Raw genomic sequence first — 19,202 nt, forward strand, 5'->3', positions numbered from 1 at the left:
AGTTAGCAGAGGTGAGAGTACAGTGAATTCTGGAAACCGCAAGTGGATTTACTGTTTCCTAATTACATGGTATGTATGAGAACACAATTGAAAGAGAGATGGCTGGAGGCATGAGACGTTCTCAGATAATGAAGCACCTTTATATTGTGTCAAGGTGTTTGTTCTTTGGGGTTGTAAACAGAGGAGTGTGACATGACTGGATTTTCATTTTAGTAAGATGTCTGCGTGGAGATTGGAAGGACAGGCTAGAGGCAGAGAGACTGTTAGTGGGCTGTTGAAAGAATCTGGGTAGTAGGAGAAGGGAGCTTGAACTGAGTAGTCACAACATAGATGAAGTGAAGTGAGCAGATCCAAGCGGTATTTAGGAGACAGAATTGCTAGGCTAACTGGATGAGAGGCAGGTGTCAACAGGGGCACCCATCACTGACTTGGGTAGCAGTGGTTGTCAGACGAGGAAGAGGAGTGGGTCTGGGTGGGGGGCGGGTGAAGAAAAGTTCAGCTGACTTTGAAACCCAAGGGCAGTATTCCAATGGAGGTGGCTAGTGGGATACAAAGGCTTTGAGCTCCGGAGAGAGAACTGGACCAACCACAGGGGTCTGGGAGTCATCAGCCTAAGATGTGAACAGAGGCTGTGGGAGCAAGAGGATCCCCAGGAGGCCAGGGACGCTGAGGGAGGAAAGAGGCAGGGGACGGAACCCCGAGAAACCTTGATGTTTACAGGTCAGCTGGAGGAGGCAAGGGCGCAATAGGAGTAGCCGGAGGGAGAAGGAATGGCAGCCCATTTAATCTTTGTAATACTTTGTACCACTTACAGGTGAGGAGCCTGCGGGCTTTTATATTGTTTTATTAGGGCACAAGTACTAAGAAAAGCAGAGCTAAATCATATAACCGCTCTTTCCCTAGGATTTCTGGGGTGTTTCCTCCACAACCCCTTATCCTTCTGTTTGCTGCCTCTGTCTTCTAGGTGTCTGTGATTTTAGTCAGTTTCTTTTGAAAGTGAAGTATAAATGAAAAGATTGACTGGATTCAAGAGATGCTATTTGTGCACGTTTTGATTGTCGGTTTTTGATAGGGTGTACATGGAGAGGATGGTGATGTACTGACCTTGGTCTTTATTCAGACAACCCAGCTCTTGGGTATAAGGAGGACAAGATAAAGAAAAGGTCAGCTCATTCTCAACACTTGTATCCCACTCCTCCCTCCTGCACCCAAGGCTGGTGTCACTAATTGCCCCTCATCTGCTGTCCTTTTTCCTGAAGTCCTGACAGCGACCCCGACTCCTCCTAGGCCGCCATCTTGCTGAATCAGAGCTGGGAAGCCTCCTGGAACCTCGTGGCCATCCCTGGAGTAAGCCACCACCCCACAAACCACCAGAAGGTCTCCTGTCTTTACTATCATGAACTTTTTATTATAGAGACAGACTGAACTCTCTTTTGCATAAAGAATCTCTGGGTTGGGTCAGGGAAATCTTCCCTCTAAAGGTCAGCACCCAGCTCTCCCTGCCTCTGCCTCTGCTGAGCCCCCACTTGCTATGTACATGTCAAGGTCACTGGAAACAGCAGACACTGCTGTCCCCAGGGCCAGGCTGGTTGGGCAGGGTCGTGCTGGCCAGAAGGTCAGGGCTCCTGGCTGCCCGCTAGGTCAGAACCGCCCCGTCTCCCGCCCTAGTCGGTTGTCCAGAACCTGGAGCTGCCGGAGGAAGCCTGAGTTGGGGCAGATAGCGCGGTGGGCCTGCACCGTCTGGATGGCCTCCTCCAGCGTCATGTGCTCGTAGATCATGAGGAAGGCAAGGACAACTGTGGCAGAGCGGCTCACCCCCATGGCACAGTGGACCAGCACGCGGCCTGCAGGGAGACCCAACCTAGCGTCAGCTACCTGCCCTCATAACACCCACCCGTTTGGGAACCAGAGATATTTCTGGCCACCTTTCAGCCCACCTATCACGAGCATCCTAGAATACTGATACTGTCCTCACTGTCAGATGGGGCAACTGAGGCCCAGAGAGGGAAAAGAACTGGCTCAAGGTCACACAGCAAGTAAGTGGCAGAGCAAAGGTATAGCAGCTGGGATTCCCTTCTCCTGATTCAATGTGCTTTCTGTGGCATCTTTGCAACTCTGGTGGGTTGTTGGAGAGCAGGGTTGTGGAACAGTGCTCCTGGAGTCCCCTGGGTTTGCAGCAGATTACAGGGGTTGTCTACCTCCCTCTCTCGCCCTGCCTAGTTCTGCCCTCTCCCCTGCCCCTGCAGCCCTATGCTAAGGCCTCATGTTAGAGTAGCCTGCTCAAGAGCCTTTGCTAGGTTCTCTACCTTTTGCCAACACCTGGTCTCTTACTGAGGGATATGCTTATACTGATGACCACACTGGACCTGAGTTGTGCCTGGATTGTTGGTTTCCAGGGTGTCCCTGAAGGGGATGCCCACTGAATGGTAGTAGCTATTTGCCCCATGGCATGGGAGGGATGTTGGAGACGTTTGTGAGTCAGGACACTCCGCCTCTCAGTGCTACTGGAAAAATGGATGGCCCCAGACCTCACCCCCACTTCCACCTCCACCCCAGTCCCTTCCCCAAGAGCGCACCTTGGGGAACACTGAGGGCAGTTCGGATGTATCGAGCAACAGGCAGAAAGTAGACACTGAGGTCGAAGAAAGGGTTGTCATCGGCTTCGATGCCGTAGTACTCCAAAGGCATTCCACGATAGAACTTGTCACCTGTGTCCACTTGAAACTTGCCCGCAGCGACATTCACAACATGGGTGATGCCCAGCTGCATCAGCTTGCTCTTGTCCCGGGCCGCATAGCTGGAGAGAGGGCACAAAAGGAGCTGGGAGGTAGGGCTGGATCTCCCTGGATCAGCTCTGATCGGGCTGGAACTTGCCCCCTTCCCTCTTCTGCCCCCTCCCTCCAAGGATAGACACTGGAACCAGTGAACGGGCTGGGGTAAAGGACTCCTCAAGTCAGAGTTCAAGACTCCCTTTCACTCGGGCCAACTTTTTGGAGAGCAGTTTGGTCACATGCATCAAAAGCTTTAAAAATGTACACATACTTTGCCCAACAAGTCTCCTTCTAGGAACTTAATTAAAGAAAGAATCCGATCACTGCACTGTACACCTGCAGCTGATGTTGTATAATATTGTATGTCAACTATAAGTGTATATATATATATATATATATATATATATATATATATATATATATCGTCATGGGACGTGGAGTATAGTGTGGGAGTGGAGTCAAGGGAATTGTAATAGATATGTATGATTTTGGGGGGGAAGTGGGGCAGTGGATTGGGGGAGGAGGGTTGTCACCTCGAGGGGTAAAAAGTATAACTATTGCACTGTGTTGTACAGCTGAAACTAATTCTAAAAAATGTGTACTTCACAATAAAAAATAATTAAAAAAATAAAGAATTAACATAAAAAAAAGAAAGAAAGAATCCAAACTGTGCCCACAGACATGTAAACTGGATCTAATGATATTTAAGATGGTGAAAAACTGGGGGGAAATCACTAAATATCCTCTAATAGGAGACTGAGTATGTACAGGTAAGTGAAATATTAAGCAACCACTAAAATATGGTAGGTATAAGTAAACAAGGAAAGGTATTCGTGCTATAATAAGAACCTGTGAAAAACTGCAGAATACAAAACAGAACGTTGTTAAATAATTTTTTTTAATATGTGGTATGATTCCATTAAAAATGCCTTTTATATAAAGCAGATACAAAATGGAGTTATAAAGTGAAACCATTTTTGTAAAAAAAAAGAAAAGTGAAAAAGCATTTATGTATGTATGTGTGTATGCATTTTTAAAAAGTCAATAAGGATTTTATTACTGGTTATCTGTAGGGGTATAGCATATTTGCCATATTGTTAACATACTGATCCTTATTTTCTAATATTAAGGGAATTTTCTAAAATCCACATGTATTGGTCCATATGTTCTAAATTTTAAAAAACTTTTAGAGAAAATGACTCATTGTTCTACTCTCTCTATATATACACCCTACAAAAACTTACGTGTGTGTTCCCAGGACACATGTACTAGAATGTTTCTAGGATCACTATTCATAATAGCCAAAAAGTGGAAACAACTAAATTGTTCGTATGAATGGATAAACAATGGTGTATTTGTATAATTGAATAGTATACAGCAATGAAAAATTAATGAACTGCAGCTACACCTAATAACATGGGTGAATCTTACAATTTTGAGCAAATTATACCAGGCACAAAACAAACAATATATTTCCATTCACATAACTTTAAAAGACAGACAAAGCTAATTGTTAAGGTCATAAGTGGTAACACTATAAAGAAAAGCAAGGAAATAATTATTTCAACACTTAGTGGTTATCTACAGGGAAAAGGGTTATGATAAGAAGAGTTCGGCGGGGGCTTCTGGGCACAAGTAATGTCCTACTTCTTGACCTGGGTAGTGAAACTGTTCATATAAGCTCTATGCACTTGTTTTTATGTGTGTTCTACTTCCACAATTAAAAGAATAATACAAAAGGAAAGACCCACGTGCAGAGAGATAGTGGGGGGCTAACAGGGAGCCACCGGTGCCCCTAGAGGGCTCTGGGGGAGGCTCCCCTTCTGCCCCCTCCACTCTCCCACGTGTGTTGTACTTACGCATCTCCCAGGAAGAGGTTGGGCCAGACCTCATCGATGTGACTCAGCATAGTGGCCCGACGGACCCACAGCAAGCGCTGCAGCGAGGACAGCGTAGGCGGCTGGTAGGAGGGCACTGCGACTGCCCCATGGATGTTGGGCCTCCGGAGGTTCTGCTCCTGCAGCGAGTCCATCCTGGAACAGAATGGACCGCTGTGGCTGGAGACAGGCTCCCCAAACGTGGGTCCAGCTGACCCAGAGGCCCGGGAGAGGTAGAGAGCCCAGGTGCCACTGGGATGCTGCAGAATGGGCCTCAGCTAGTTCGCATCATGTTATTAGCCAGCTCAGCTGGGGCTGAGGCCTAGAACCTTTCCTAGGGAACGGGAATCAACCCCTTGTCACCACATGGAGCTGGGAAGCCCTTTCTTCTGCCCTCTCCAAAGGCCTGTGAGGTGGGAAACTTGGGTCAAGGAGTCCTTGGAGTTCCCTGTTTGAGGCAACAAGTTGGTGCAAACCCCACCCCTTAGGTCTCTGGTCACTTGGAACTTTGTAGGGATGGAGACCTCAGATGACTGTGGCTCCCCATAACCTCAGCAGCTCATCTCAAGCCCTCTCCTCTGCTACTTCAATGCCTGGTCCTTGGACCCCCATCTCCTCCCAGTTTCAGGTGTTTGGAGAGCAGAGTCCATCTTTGGAACTAGTGGCCTGGGCTCTGAACAATATTTGTTAGCATTTCTGTACTGAATGAGCTAACGCCTCTTAGGGGCCTGGTGCCTCACTTGTGGTAGGTCCCTATTTTACACAGGAGGAAGCTGAAACTCAGAGAAAATTTTTTAAAGAGAAATTCTTTAAAGCCATACGGCTGGTACATAGGAAGGCCACGGTGTCAATCCAGTTCTGTGATCCTGCTGTTCCGTTCCCAAGCTGTGCAGGTACCATCTTAGGGGACTCCAGACAGTGGTCACTAACCCATCCATCTCTTCAGGGGAGCCTGGTGTGGCTATTACACATCTGCCTATAGGCCCTGGGACTTTCCTCCTTACCCCCTCGACTGAGGCCAGTGCTGCAGGTCAGGCCTCACCCGGCTGGGGTGGGTTGTCTCAGGGGTCAGCAGGCTGACGGAGTCCGGGACCCGACAGAGCTTGGATGTCTGTGGCACCAGAACAGGGGTCTGCTGCAGTGCTGGGAAGGAATGCTTCTCTTGGCTAACTGTCCCCGGTCCCCTCAACCAGTAACTAGGGAAGGTACAAACTGGGAAAAACATCTTTTCTCTTCGGAAGGCAGTGCCAGGACCAGAAAGAGAAACAGGCACCCAGGAAGACACTGGCTTGGCCAAGCTCACCCAGCGGGCAGCCGGTGGGCAGGGCGGAAGTGAAGACCCGGCTTTCCCCTTCATCTCCCACTGTGACCTCTCAGGGCAGGCTGAGTGGCCTGCCACCTACCTAGGGCATGGTCTGGGGTGGGGAGTGGGGGAGTGAGTGATGGGACAGGACTAGGAATGGGGCCAGGGCAGGTTCTACCCATAACACAAACACTGTGAAGCGCTAGAATTCTAGGTCCTCCCCTTGGAGCCTGTGGGGGTGGGGCCTGAGAGCAGATCTAGGCCACTATGGAGGGAAGCACAGCCCTTCCAAACCTCAGGGCCCCTCTCTGTTTGGCACCTCTTTGGGATTAAAGGTTCTTGAACCTGGAACTCTCCCCATGGAGATGGGAGGCTACCTGAAGTGGTGGGAAGAGAACTTTAGAGAGAGGGAGGAGAGCCTGGCCTCCCGTCCATTCTGTGGCCTCAAGCAAGTCTTTGCTCCTGTCTCAGCCACATTGCTGTACTCACTTTAAAGATCCTGGCCTTGCCTGACTGAGGAGTTTCTGGGGTTCTGACCTGAGAAAGAGAGGAGTAGCTGGGCGAGCAGCAACTACAGGATAGAGATCAGTGTAGTGTGTTGGGGTGGGTAAGCCCCCAGACCCCATGGTTGTCCAAAAGCTACACTGGTCTGGAGCCGCCAGCTGGGGCTTGAGCCCCAGGCAGTGCCAGCTGGGGCTTTGGGAAGCCTGGCAGGCAGGGGCTCAGACCTCTGAGCTTGGCGTAGGGTAAGGCTGCCCCCTGGTGGCCAAATGGGTGTCTCACAGTTGAATGAGCTGGACCCTGATCCTCCTGGAGGCTCCTGGGCAGAGGAGACAGCGGAGGGGTCAGGGATTGGGGGCTGCTAGGCTTCAGCCCCCAGCCCAGTTTCCTAGGGGACCCTGGCCCAGGTCTGGAGAATGGGGCCTATCCCTTGGACTTAGGGGTATTCCTTGTCAGGTCCTATCTAGGGTCTCACTCCTGATGCACATGGATGTACCCCCCACCTGTCTGCTCCATCCCACTGCAGCCCACCTTGCCAGCCTGAGTCAGGCCCAGCCCCTTCAAGCTCCAAGCACACCCAAGAGAGGGGAGTTCGTGGCTGCAGCAGCTCCCCTGGTTTCTGTTGCCCCCAGACCCGGACTGCCAAGGGCCCAGCCTGACACTTCGTCCCACATCTCCTCGGCGGCCGGAGGGTGAAGCGGGCACAGGGCTGGCCTGGCTCTTCTCTTCACCCGCTCTAGTCCTCATTCTGCCTCCTTTCTGCATCTGCCCTCTAAGCTGAACAGCTGCGTCTGCTCTTGTGTTGCTGCTCTTTGCAAGTTCAGACACTTGTTTTCTGCCTTTGTGTCTCTCCTCTCTAAGTTGCTCTCCTGGCTCCGTCTCCCGCCCCTCACAGGAGCTCATGCTGCTCCTCAGCCTCCCAGCACACCCTGCATGCCAAGGGACTTGGGCCAAGGCACAGGTGTTCTCAGGGCAGAGGGGCAGCTCTTTGCCACCCACCTCCTCGGCTGAGGAGATGTTCCCGTTCTTCCCTCCTGTCCACTCTCTCTGCCTATTGCCCCCCCCTCCTCCTCCTCCTCCTCCTCCTCCGCCGCCGCCGCCGCCGCCTCCTCCTCTGCCTCCCCCCCGAGCCAGGCCAGATGGGATTGTGGCCACAGGACAGGTGGGACCAGAGATCTCAGGGTAGAGGGTAATTTCTCCATAAGATAATGAGGCTTGGTCTTTACCTCTGTGTTTCCTGATGTTTCTTTCTAAGTATAATGATGCTTATTATTATATTCACCACTCACTAAGGATGTACTGTATACCAGACAGAGCTAAATGCTTACATTTTCTCATTGAATCCTCACAGGACCCTTACGAGGCAGGTAATATCATCCTCATTTTACAGATAAGAAAACTGAGGCTCAGAGAGATTAAGCAATATGCTCAAAGCCATACAGCCAATAAGTGTGGGAGCCAGGATTCAAGCTCAGGTCTTTCTGACTGTACTATGCTTTTTCTGTTCCTCTGTCTCTAACCCAGTTTTCCACCTATCTAACCTTACCCCTCCCCCCTCCCCCCCACCACCATCACAACACACACAGGCACAGGTGCCCTGGCCCTCATTACCCAGCATGCTCTGTGGCCCCTCTGACATAGCGGCACTCACCCACCTGTGGGGGTATCTGGCCCAGGCTGTGGTCTTCTCTGACGGGCACTTTGTGCTGCTGATTTCCAGCTGCTTGTCTCTGCACACTTGATGCTGTTTCTATTTTTTGATTGGAGTTTAATTATAAAGCATGATGTGCTGCTCCCCTCTTGTGGCCTCCCACTGCCACTCCCCACTCACCCACCGGTCTTTGGCATGGTCGGTGCCAAGCCCAGCCAGGCGCCTGGCCCTGCTAGAAGTAGAGGCAGCCTGGCAGGGGGTTGCCTGTGGTGCGTGTATGTTGATTGTGGGGCAGGGAGGAGGAAGATTGAATCAGCCATTTTATAAGTGCCCTTGTCCTCCAAGGGTGGTGTGGAGCATGGGCAGAAAGTTAAAGCTGGAAGGAAGGGTCTTCTATGGAGGAGGACAGGGAAGAGACCAGCCAAAATCACACACAAACTGGCAGTATTGCCAACATCAGAACCCAGGTTCAAGGGCCTTTAGTTGGGGGCAAAAGATGACAGGACTGGCCCAGGATTAAGATCTAAAAGACTCGGGCTGAGGGAGGCATGGGAAGACAGACAGACAGACATGTGTTAAGGGGGGGTTCAGAGCGGGTCTTTAGACCAGCCCGAGCCTGCAGTCTGAAGCTGTGTGTCCAAAAGCCACTCTGCCTCTACCGAGCTCCTCCTGCCCCCAGAAGGCATTCCTGGCCCGGGCCCCACCGTCCCTTGAGACCAACGATATGGTTTTTAAGGTTCCTCCCAAGGTTAACTGTGGTCACTCAGGGACCTTGGATTTGGGCTTTTGAAGAACCCTTGCTACTCTCCAGAGACCCAATATTCTTCCCCACTCACATTCCCGGATAACAGATGCACCCAGAGACCCATGCACACCCACAGCCACACTTACATGGGTTTTTGAAGTCTGAGCTCCAGGGAGTAGGGCTCAGCCCCTGCTGGGGCTCCCTGAGCTCTTGGGGAGAGCTGGTGGAGGCAGCTGTGGCCAAGGGCTGTCGTGAACACTTAGAATCCCCTCCCGCTACCTCCCATTCTCCCCCCCTCCCTTGAGATCCCTGGCAGAGGATCCTCAGGGCTTGGCTGAGAGGGCAGCCCATTCCCACCTGTGGGGGCTGAAGACAGCGGCTGAGTGCAGGCAGCCGGAGGAAGCGGATGGAGGAACAGGCTCGAAGGCGGACCCCACACTGGACTCTTACCATCTTCTGGGTGTCCACCTGGGTCAGAGCCTCCAGCAGCACTAGCAGGGCCAGTGCCAGGGTGGCAAAGTGGCAGAGCCCCATGGCAGGGAGTAAGGACCAGCTCTGGAGGAGAGATGATTTCCATGTTACAGGCAGGTAAACCAAAGCCCAGATTGGCTGGGTCAGGGGCGAGAGCTGCCACCTAAATCTGCTGCTTTGAGCCCTTTGGGTAAGGTCAAATGGGTACAGGTACTAGGAGAGATGAGGAGGCAGGTTTGGAGACCAAGGCTCATGGAGAGAGATGACCTCTCCCAATGGACCCCTCATCTTTCAGAGTCCCCAGCCCCAGGACTGCTGTGTATGATACAGGCTGTGCACTGCACAATTCCTGGGGGGGCCAGTTGCACAGACTGTTTGGTGGGTGGCACCCCGGGAATTGTGCAACGCTGTAGCCCAACTGACTCCTCCAAAGCCAGCTGCCTGATGCGAAAGACGCTGAGGCTGGAAGTCAAGGTATTTAAGATCCCCAGGCCTAGGAAGTTGGGTGACCAGGCATGATCAGAGATCTGCTGCTCTGCCAGCTTCCTGAAACCTGCTTAGAAGATAGCAGGGTGGGAACATGCCGTTCCTGTCTGCCTCTTGGATTCCCGTACCCGCAGAGCTCCCACAATAGCTTCCCACCCAGCATAACCGCAGGCCTAAACCCAACCCCAGCTATAACCCTAAGTTTCTTCTATTACACTCACCCCCAAACTCTAAACCTAGCCCTCCATCCTGCCCTGGTTCCCATCCCCAAGATGCTCATTCTCCTGGCAGCATGTGGGAAGGGGTTGGTATTGCTAAAGTGCTCCCCCCTGCTTGGGCTGACTATGCATTCAGAGACCAAAACAGCTCTTCTGAGTGGGGGCGGGAGAAGATTCAGGCTATGCCCTGGGAAGTTCTTGGCAGGAGGAGAAAGCTGTTGCTCTTCCAACTCCCAGGAGAGCCCAGGCCAGTCGCCCATCCCCACTAGCCACCCCTGTGAGCCAGTGGGTGGTGTGGCACAGCCAAAGTAAGGTTGAGGAGAGCTGAGGAAAGGAGCAGTATGGGTAGCAGGTGTTAGGGGCGGTGTCCAGGGAATGGAGGGCAGCTCTGGAGGCCTGATCCCCCAGCAGATGTCCCTCAGCAGAGATGTGAATGTGAGAAAGGTGGGCCTTGGGGGGCCAGACTGAGCTTGGATGTGGTGGGAGAAGAAGGACAGTGGGCACTCTGCAGGTTTCTCACAGTCCTGGCACCACCCCTGGAAGAGACACCCCTTGCCCCCTCCCAAATGAGCTGGAGGAAAACACAGGGCTGATGCCAAAGAAACTGAAGCAGCACCTCAGTGACTCTTTGTGGGCTGGGAGCCTGAGAAGCAGAGTTGCTGCCGGGGTAGCCCAACCTTCTCCTGGGTAGTTGGGGACACTGAGGCAGGAGGAACATGGCTTGGAGAGAGGAGGTATTAGGGATCTGTTCCCTTTGGGCTATTGCTCCAAATGCACTGAGTACGGAACAAGAAGTCAGGGGTAAGTGGAAGCAGGAAGGAGTCTGAATAGACTTCAGTAAGACCTTTATGTCCCTGAGGAGTCCCCAGAACGAGAGGGAGGGAGGTTAGGAAGGGTTCTTCCCTAGATCTCTGGGATCAGAGAGGGTGGGGGGCAGGTAAGGAGTGGGGTGCTGGGTCTAAGGCAGAGAGCTGATTGGCATGACAACAGCAGAACTTCATATCAAGCAGGGTTGTGTGAGGAGGTCACGGCTGGTGGCGAGAATGCCTGTTCTCCTTCCCCACGTGGGACTGACAAAGCAGGGCTGACATGAGAATTATAATAACAAATAAGCTTGGAGTGACAGCTATAGCCACACTTTTCCCCTAGAGCTGTAGCTGAGATCCAGACCTGAAGGGAAGGTGTGCAGAGGTGTGGGAAGGTCCAGACATCCCACAGGTGCCAGGACTGGCTGTGCTGCTGCCTTGATGGGGTTTAGGTGAGTCCCCACAGGCTTTTGGTTGAGGGGATAGGGCAGGTCAGCATCAGGACCAGGTAGGAAGGCCTCACCCCTTCCATTTTATGCTTTCCACCCCCTCTTGGGTCTAAAGAATCTGTGTGGGTTGGGAAAGAGAGAGGGTCCTACCTGAAAGCTACCTTGGCCAGGCCCTATTAAGACCTTGGGCTGGGGAGTGGGTCAAGCCCCCTTCAACTCTCACTTCCAGCCACACACAGACCTGACTACCAACCTCTGATCTGGTCCCATTCCATGTCCCCTGCCAGCTTTCACCTGACCTTTCACTTCCAACCCTCATTGGCCTCCCCCTCCATGTTCCCTGCCCAGCTCTCGCCTGAGCTCTAATTGCACTCAGCCTTGCCCCCTCGCCCCCTCACACCTAGCTTGCCCCTCACCTGGCCCCTCAGCTCCGGCCTGCACCTCGCAGCTTCTGGTCCAGCTGGCAGAGCTGGTGGAGGAAGCCTCGGTTGGGGAAGACCCAGCGGTGCTGCCTCACGGTGATCACCGCCTGGCGCAGGGACATCTGCTGGCGCAGCATGAGGTAGGCCAGGACCAGTGTGGCAGAGCGGCTGACACCCACCACACAGTGCACCAGGACCTTGGCTGAGGAAGACATCCTGGTGAAATACCTTTTCCCACCAGCTGGCCCACCCAGGGGCTGGGGTGGGGACCCAAGTTCCTTTTCCTGCTCTGCTTTGGGTGTACTCTGTGACAAACCCTGGGCAAATCACTCAACCTTTATGGGCCTCAGTTTCCCGATATGTCAAATAGGTAGACCAACAACTATTTTGCCTACCCTTGAGATGGGGTCTGAAGTTCTTCACATGGGTTTTAAGACCCTCCATGAGCTGGCCCCTGCTGATCCTGCAGCCTCATCTCAGGCTGTCCCACCCCAACCCTCAGCTCTAGGAGCACGGGGTAACTTTCGGTTCCTTGAAGTTGTCATGGTCTCTGGCCTCCAGCCTCAGCACATGCTATTCCAACTTCCTGTAAACCTTCTCCCCTGTTCTTGGTCTGACTAATGTCACTACTCATCTGCTAGGTTTCAGCTGAGACATGGCTTCCTCGCATAGGCATTCCTGACCACTCATGGTATTGCTAAAATCACAGAGCAGCTCATCCTTTTTGCATGTGGCCCAGTGACGACAGTTGTAGAGGGAAGTCACCCTACGTCTCTGATCCTCTGAATGAGCTCCCCAGCCCTGTGCTCCCATAGCTCTTCACATTTGCCCACTCATGTGAATAGCCTTCATAATACTTTACATTTTGACTGTTTTTCCACCAAACATATAACAACAAGTTCCATGAGGGAAGGCCCCCTGCCTTGTCTAAGTGTGAATTCCCAGTATCTAGCTCAGTGCCTGACACAGAGAAGAGACTAAATAGCTGGCGAGTGAATGGATGAAGAACAAATGGATGTCAAAGTGCTTTTGCGGTTAAGAAGTGCTATGAGCCATCATCTTGTCTCTCTCATCGCACAGATGAGAAATGGAAGTCCAGTGAGGGACACTGGCTTGTCCAGGGTCAAGTAGCAAGGGGCACAGCTCTTACCCAGGATGAACACAAAATGAGGGCTCAGTTACCCCGGGTCCTTTTCTTTTTGCTCTTCCCTGGGTATTAGAAGTTTGGGGTTTCTTTTTGTTTTTCCATTTGAAAGTACTTTGGGGCAGAAACCAGACATCTAGGTGCCAAATGGCGATTTCCCAAGGCTGAGTGATGCAGAGAAAGAACTATTTTGCTGATTGGGAGACTTGGTTTCCTGCCCCAGGGCTGCTCCTAACTCGTGACATGGCCTTGTATTCTAGGCCTCAGTTTCCCCATCTGTAAAGCAATGTGCTTGGATAAATCACTGGAGCACTGAGCAGAGGATTTTTAAAAACCGATGACTTCTAAAAAACCTAGGGATGGGAGGGTATTGATACTTGAAGGGAAACTGGACATCCCCCCATGACTGAGCAGGATGGGATATGAGATCAGACTCCAAGTCCTACCCCCGGGTGTGCTGAGGGCACGATGAATGAAGTCAGCTGCAGAGGAGAAGTAGGCACTGATGTCAAAATCGGGGAGGTCGTGGGCTGGCACCCCCAGATAGCTCACACTGCTGCCGTAGAAGTCAGGGCCGCCCTGACAGTAGAGGCCCCCGTGAGCGGCGTTCAGCACGTGGGTGATGCCCAGCTTCCATAGCTCAAAGCGGTTATTTGCTGTGGCCCTGGAGAGGGGAAGAAGGGGGCTGGATGCTGGCTGAACCACGAGGTCCAGGAAGGAGGCTTTTCTAGGCCCCCTACTTCAGAGGGACGGAGACATTAGGGTTCAAGGCAGTTGGAAAAAACCCCAGCAAGCTTGAGCTGGGATCCACAGCTCACAGCCCCACCCTCAAGAGCTTTCTGGTGGGAAAGTTGATGGTGTAGGGAATTATCTGTAGCCCCTTTTTGCTTCCTTAGGTGATCTGCCCCTGTGTTGGCCAGTACAGGAAGGAAAGTATTGCCTCACCCCTCAGATCCAGCTGCCCCTCCCTTCCTGCCTCATGCCCTCCCACACACTTCCGGCCTCTCCTGGCCACTGCCTCATACCTGCTTCTATTCTGTGAATGTTTAGAGGTGACACCTTTCCCGATTCACCTTTAATCAAGCTTCCTCACCCACTCTGTGTCCAGAGGAGGGAGGCTGGGACCGAGAAGGGGAGCTCTCTGTCCACTCCAACTCATTCCCAAAATCAGCATTCCCCAGGCCTTTGCCCCGGAGACTCACCCATAGTCCTGGATGTGCCAGAAGACTCCAAGAACCTCTGGGAGTGCCTCAGTTTCAAAGTCCCCGCTCCCCCCTGGTGGCCCCATCTATTCATTGCACCATCCCCAGCATGCAGGGATCCTGGAGGAAGTCCTTGGCCTAGGATGCTCAGAGCCCAGCTATTTCTCCTTGTTCCCTGACCCCCAGTATCTGGTAAAGTGCCCAAGAACTGTCTCTCCATGTTCCCACCCCCAAACCCCTCAGCCAGCTACCACTCACGCATCTCCTATGTAAAGGTTGGGCCAAACTTCGTCCACCCGGCTGCAAGAAGAAATTTTCCCCGCCCTCAGGAGCTCCTCCAGTTCCAGGACGCTGGGGCAAGGTGTGGCTTCGGCATCTTCCCTCAGCTCTGGGAGCGAGGCCTCAGCCATGGGCAAGCCCACCCACCCTTCTGTCTCTGTAGTCACTCCTCTCTGTCTCTCCGGTGTCATTTTTCCTTCAAGAGATTGGCAGGGACAGGTGGAATAGGAGGAAGTGACTCAGCAAGTCACAGTCGCCTCCAGAGAGAACAGGACATTTTCCTTCCCAAGTCACCCTCCTAACCCCAAACTCGGTGACAACATGTAATCAGACATACCTCTGCAAGTCATTTCACCTCTCCATCTCAGTTTCTTCATCTGTAAAGTAAGGATAATTACACCTACCTCAATGAATTGTGAGGATTAAATGAAACAAAGATTATCCTGTCTCTAACACATAGATGCTTAAGAAAACATTTTTAAAAACATTTAGAGCACTGAACAGGCTGTTTGGTTCTGAGGACTGAGTTAAAGTAGATAGAGATCCAGGTAGAGAGGCGGTGGTTGGCTCCAAGGATGAATGACAGAAAAAGTTCTGCAGGTCTGGGTGAGAACCGTATGTATGGCTGTTGGATGAGTCTCTGGATTACAGGGCTCAGGGGATGTTTCCTGAGTTGTAGAGTCAGAGAACTGTGGAGAAGACGTAGGGAAGACCTCATCTAAAGGGTGCCCACAGGGTTCATGGGTGAACATTTGAACAATGTTTCTGTAATGAAGATGGCTGATTTCTCAAAAAAGAAGGCTGAAATGTGCCATGTATGTCAAAGGGGGAGAAGGGAGGTGAATGTTGCCCTAGACTTTCTGAAAAGTCAAAGGGCCTGTCATCAGAAACATTTTTGGGTTGGGAGGTAGATTCCTCTAATTATAAGGGCTTTTGTCCCCACAATAGAAACTGAGAAAGGTCTATATCTGTCCTTCTGCCAGAGCTAGTTATGGGCAAAAGAAGTGAGAGATCTTGCCTGCTCTCAGATGACTTTATGAACACCCTGATGGGGCTGGGAGGGATACAAGCTGCAGTGGGAAGGCCTCTGGCCTTGAGTCCAGCTCGAGGGTAAAGTCCACCCCAGGACATCCCATGTAAGCAGTCTGCATTCATGTCTGCCCTAGAACCTGTCCCTACCCCATCAGAGCCTCTGACGTCTGTTTTGTACTGCTTGGGCCAAGGAGGGGCTGGAGCGCAGGCCACAGGTGGTTTTGGATTTGGTTTATGCCAGTGCTAGGCATAGTTTGGGGAGTTCCCTCAGGCTGGGGTAGTATAGTGGAGTGAGAAGAACAAAGGTTCTGAAGTTAGGAAGATTTGAGTAGAAATACTGGCTTTGACACATACTAACTGCCCTACCTCAGGCAAGTCGCTTGGCCCTATACAATTGGCAGAAGGATTAAGTGAGCTATTTATATGGCATGTGGCATTTAGGGACTGTCAGAGAGTAAAGGGACAATAAACGGTAACAATAATCATTGTGAGTTGGCTCTTGGAGAGGAGCTGGCTCCCTCTAAAGGAATTAGGATAATTTCCTCTTGTCCCCAAACCCCATTTACTAATCCCATCGGCCCCGCCTCCTCTTCACTAGTCTCTTATCTTCTTTGGCCTTATCTTCTCGCTTTGGGCCTGACGCATGCGCTATTGGGTTTTCTTGCTGTGGTTCTCTCTCCCATCTTGAGCACTGCGTCCCTTCCGGTTTTGGCTCCGCCCCCGTCCGTAAGGCTCCGCCTCTCGCCAGTAGGGCCCCACCTCCCGAAGCAGTTCCGGTTCGTATTTCCAGCGGCTGCGGGATCCGCGGAGACCCGCGCAAGAGCTATGCCTGCGCGCAGCCGCCACCGCCCCCGTTTCCATTCTGGTTCTCCTCCCCGGGCTCCGCCTCCGCCGCTCGAGGCGGTTCACTCCAGCGAGGCTCGGAGGGTACCGGACTCCGACGGCGGCTCGGACGCCGACTCGGAGGTGGGTCCGGGGAGCCCGCCTCAGACCTCGGAGGTGAGCAGGAGCTGAGGTTGAGGAGAGGGGAGTTACGGAGCCACCTGCAGCCAAGGGAGAGTGGGGTGTCAGGGATGGAGCCGGGGTTTGCGGAGGAGAGGGGTCCATCCGGAGGGGCCGCGGGAGACGGTTGAGGGAGCCCGGAGAGTCAGCTCTAGAATGGAATGTGAGGGAAATGGAGGTTGTTGAGCCGAGGGCCTGCGGGGGATGACGGTGGCCAGAGCCTGAGGGGTAAGTAGAGGCTGAGGGAGAGGTGACCTTAAAAAGGAAGGGCTTGCAGGTTTTTGAACGCAGAGTAATGAGAGAAGATCGAAGGGGCCCCGCGGGAATGTGGGCCCGAAGGAAGAGATGCTCTGGGATTTGGCAGCGGGAGCGAGGGATCCGAGGAACAGGTCCAGGCTCGATGTTACCGCGTGGAGAGAGAGAGTGAGCGGGCTGGGACTGAGGAGACTGCTGACCAAAGTGGGGGTGGTGATCCTCAGGGGACGGATTTAGGTTTGCCTGGGAGAGGGAGGGGTCTGTCAGGTAGGAGTCGCCTGGCTCAAGGGCCAGAAAAAGAGAGAATAGAGTCAAAAAAGAAACGGAGCCCTAGGGGATCTAATGGAGGGCTTTGGCATTTTCACTGGTGTCTTTGAAAGCATCGAAAATCACTACGGTGATATGCTTGGATTATGAGGCTTTCTCGTTTGTGGACAGTGGATCTTTTTAAAATCTGGGGTGGGCGGGACGGTGTTAAACACTGATTTGCCCCAAGGACGAGGGGGAAGTAGCGCAAAGGAAATGATGTTTGGGGAAGATAGTGAAAGGAGTGAGTCTGAAAATAAAGATATCATTTAGATTTCTTCTAGCAGTATGTTGTTATCTCTTTGTATTCCTTTTTTCAATTTAAGTTTATTTTAAGTACAAATTTAGATCTTTACAGATATTTAATACATTACCTTTAAATTAAAAAAAAGTAAACTCGAAGCAAGAATCGAGACTCTTAGGTTTTACAGATACTCAGTATTGACCGGTTCCACATTGACAGCTTGAGTTGACACATGTATTTACTACAGGGTAACAATGTGGTCGATGCAGGTGTCTGGGTTAAAGGGGTACTTAAAAATATATATGAAATCACCACCGTCTAGGAGCCTACCAGATTTTCCTCTTACCCATAACTTCAGGAAGGGAGTTATCTCTTGAAAGTTGGAGGGGTACTTTTGACAGATTTGCAGGACCAATAATAATGCGATTTTGCAGATACTGTATGAATATTTTTCATAGAGTGATCTAGAAAAATAAGAATAGAGGATGCTTGTAGTTGGCACTTAACAGAACTGGGGTAGGTGGGCACACAGATGCTTTTTATAGAAGACAGTACCAAAACCATAATTGTGCCAGAAAATGATTGTAAAATTTATATTCACTTTAATAGAAATAAGTTAATTTCCTTTTGTAATTGTTAAGTTATAGCATGGCTTCATGAAACCTTTGACTTTAGCCACGTCTTGTATATTGTTTTACTTTTACAACTTCTTATCTGATTATTGATTTTACAAAGTTGTTGCCCATTTCAAAACAAACTTTTCATCAAGTATTTCCATTCTAAATGGTTATCAACTGTTCAGTCTTCACGAGATGATACTTTACTGATTGCAACAAGCTTTTAAATTAGTTTGTGTGTATAGACTGTATTTGCCATATCTTCAAATGCTCAGTGGACTAGTAACTATTTCCTCAAAGGAGAGATGAATTCTTAGCTTTGTTTTAAGCTTTTGTCAAAAGATCAACTTCCTTTTCTTTAACTTAATACAAATGATCTTTAGTTGAAGATGTTTACATAGTATTTCTGTTGTTTATTTATATTTCAGTTTACCCTCATTAGACCGAGATCCTCTATAGAGACCTTGTCTTCATACTTAGCTCTGAATTAGTCTTGGCATGTAAAAATTTGTTGAACTGAACTGAAATGTAAGAACTCTCTATTAAGGTTATATCTTAATGTTACTGCAAAATTAAAGAAAAACTGTTAGATGGAATTGTACAATTAATATATTAGCATGCCTGATAGTTACTTTATGTTTGTTTCCCTTTGACAGTTCTCATAATCACTTCATTGTAAAGAAAATCAGTTTAATGGTAGAGCAGTTTCTCTAAGGCAAGAAAATCTGTATTACTCCAGAAGAAGCCATCATGCTGCGATGGCAGAACATGCAATCATCTGTAGATAAATCAGTTTTAATTTTAGTAGCACTCATTCCATTCTGCAAAGACTCTTATATTGAACAACTACTTGTAAACATTTTTATTTTGTTAATCACTAGAGCCTCAACACTTTTTCAAAACTTTACCCATGGTTTTGTTGATTTAGAGACATTTTCATCATTTTTTCTGAGAATTGAAATTTGAACATTGTTTTTGAGAAACTGTTGAATAACAGATGTTCTAATGAATATTATTTATTATTTTGTTTTATAAGAATGATCATATTAACTAGCTATTCTTTCCAAATTCTTATCTCTAGCCCTGATATAACATTTAGGGCATACCTAGCACAGCCATTAACTTATGGATGGAAATCTTCCCGTCTTCATTCGCTATGTGGTAGTATATTGTTAGTGAAGGTTAAATTCATTTTTTTAATTTAAAACTTCTGTAGTTTTGATGCTTTTTGTATACCAAACTGACTTATATGAGATATGAATAAAAATCCATATTCTGCTAAATTACCTATGAAATTCTTTCCAAAGATTGTGGTATTAGTGGAAGAATACAATATGAGCTAATTGTAATTCTTTTAATGGATGTAGGTTACAGGGAGGGACAGCACTATCATGCCCAGATTAAATGCTTTACTTTTCACA

The 19,202-nt window shown here is 50.2% G+C and overlaps 3 protein-coding genes across 7 annotated transcripts in view; 1 reads left to right on the forward strand and 2 right to left on the reverse strand.

The window, feature by feature from the left end:
- Positions 1-1,383: 1,383 nt before the first annotated feature.
- DUSP13B (dual specificity phosphatase 13B) lies at positions 1,384-11,777 on the reverse strand. 3 transcript variants are annotated; one of them, XM_019624223.1, is made up of 6 exons: positions 11,695-11,777; positions 9,299-9,403; positions 8,108-8,202; positions 4,631-4,804; positions 2,577-2,797; positions 1,384-1,844 (listed from the first exon to the last, which is right to left on the reverse strand). In XM_019624223.1, exons 2-6 carry the CDS (start codon positions 9,380-9,382, stop codon positions 1,642-1,644), a joined length of 777 nt encoding a protein of 258 aa, XP_019479768.1. In that variant the 5' UTR covers positions 9,383-9,403; positions 11,695-11,777; the 3' UTR covers positions 1,384-1,641. The 3 variants fall into 3 exon arrangements, with proteins under 3 accessions (XP_019479768.1, XP_019479759.1, XP_019479775.1); XM_019624214.1 differs by having other exon boundaries at positions 9,206-9,403; XM_019624230.1 differs by lacking the exons at positions 9,299-9,403; positions 11,695-11,777 and having other exon boundaries at positions 8,104-8,180.
- On the reverse strand, positions 11,088-14,479 carry DUSP13A (dual specificity phosphatase 13A). Its single transcript, XM_019624252.1, has 4 exons — positions 14,305-14,479; positions 13,291-13,508; positions 11,695-11,902; positions 11,088-11,107 (listed from the first exon to the last, which is right to left on the reverse strand). The coding sequence occupies exons 1-3, from the start codon at positions 14,454-14,456 to the stop codon at positions 11,703-11,705; spliced, it is 570 nt and encodes a 189-aa protein (XP_019479797.1). The 5' UTR covers positions 14,457-14,479; the 3' UTR covers positions 11,088-11,107; positions 11,695-11,702.
- A 1,649-nt stretch (positions 14,480-16,128) lies between these two features.
- SAMD8 (sterile alpha motif domain containing 8) overlaps positions 16,129-19,202 on the forward strand; it is a 60,499-nt gene continuing 57,425 nt past the window's right edge. Inside the window, exon 1 of one of the 3 annotated variants that reach the window (XM_019626181.1) lies at positions 16,129-16,356. In XM_019626181.1, coding sequence (XP_019481726.1) covers positions 16,183-16,356 — 174 coding nt within the window. In that variant the 5' untranslated portion in view covers positions 16,129-16,182. Of the gene's footprint in view, positions 16,357-16,376; positions 16,588-19,202 lie in introns of those variants that run through there. The other 2 variants (XM_019626190.1, XM_019626198.1) reach the window with 2 other exon arrangements.

The sequence above is a fragment of the Hipposideros armiger genome, unplaced genomic scaffold (genome assembly GCF_001890085.2).
Source record: "Hipposideros armiger isolate ML-2016 unplaced genomic scaffold, ASM189008v1 scaffold_15, whole genome shotgun sequence".
NCBI lineage: Eukaryota > Metazoa > Chordata > Mammalia > Chiroptera > Hipposideridae > Hipposideros > Hipposideros armiger.

Bases quoted from the DNA above. Each gene is read 5' to 3' on its own strand.
- DUSP13A (XM_019624252.1), bottom strand. From the start codon at position 14,456: ATGGCTGAGGCCTCGCTCCCAGAGCTGAGGGAAGATGCCGAAGCCACA. The intron at 13,509-14,304 runs GTGAGTGGTAGC...TCCCCTCTCCAG, and splicing joins AACCTTTACATAGGAGATGC to GGCCACAGCAAATAACCGCT. The intron at 11,903-13,290 runs GTAGGACTTGGA...TGTCTTCCTCAG, and splicing joins TGCCCTCAGCACACCCGGGG to CCAAGGTCCTGGTGCACTGT.
- DUSP13B (XM_019624214.1), bottom strand. From the start codon at position 9,382: ATGGGGCTCTGCCACTTTGCCACCCTGGCACTGGCCCTGCTAGTGCTG. The intron at 4,805-8,107 runs GTGGGTGAGTGC...ATTCTGTTCCAG, and splicing joins TGGGCCAGATACCCCCACAG to GATGGACTCGCTGCAGGAGC. The intron at 2,798-4,630 runs GTAAGTACAACA...CCCTCTCTCCAG, and splicing joins AACCTCTTCCTGGGAGATGC to CTATGCGGCCCGGGACAAGA.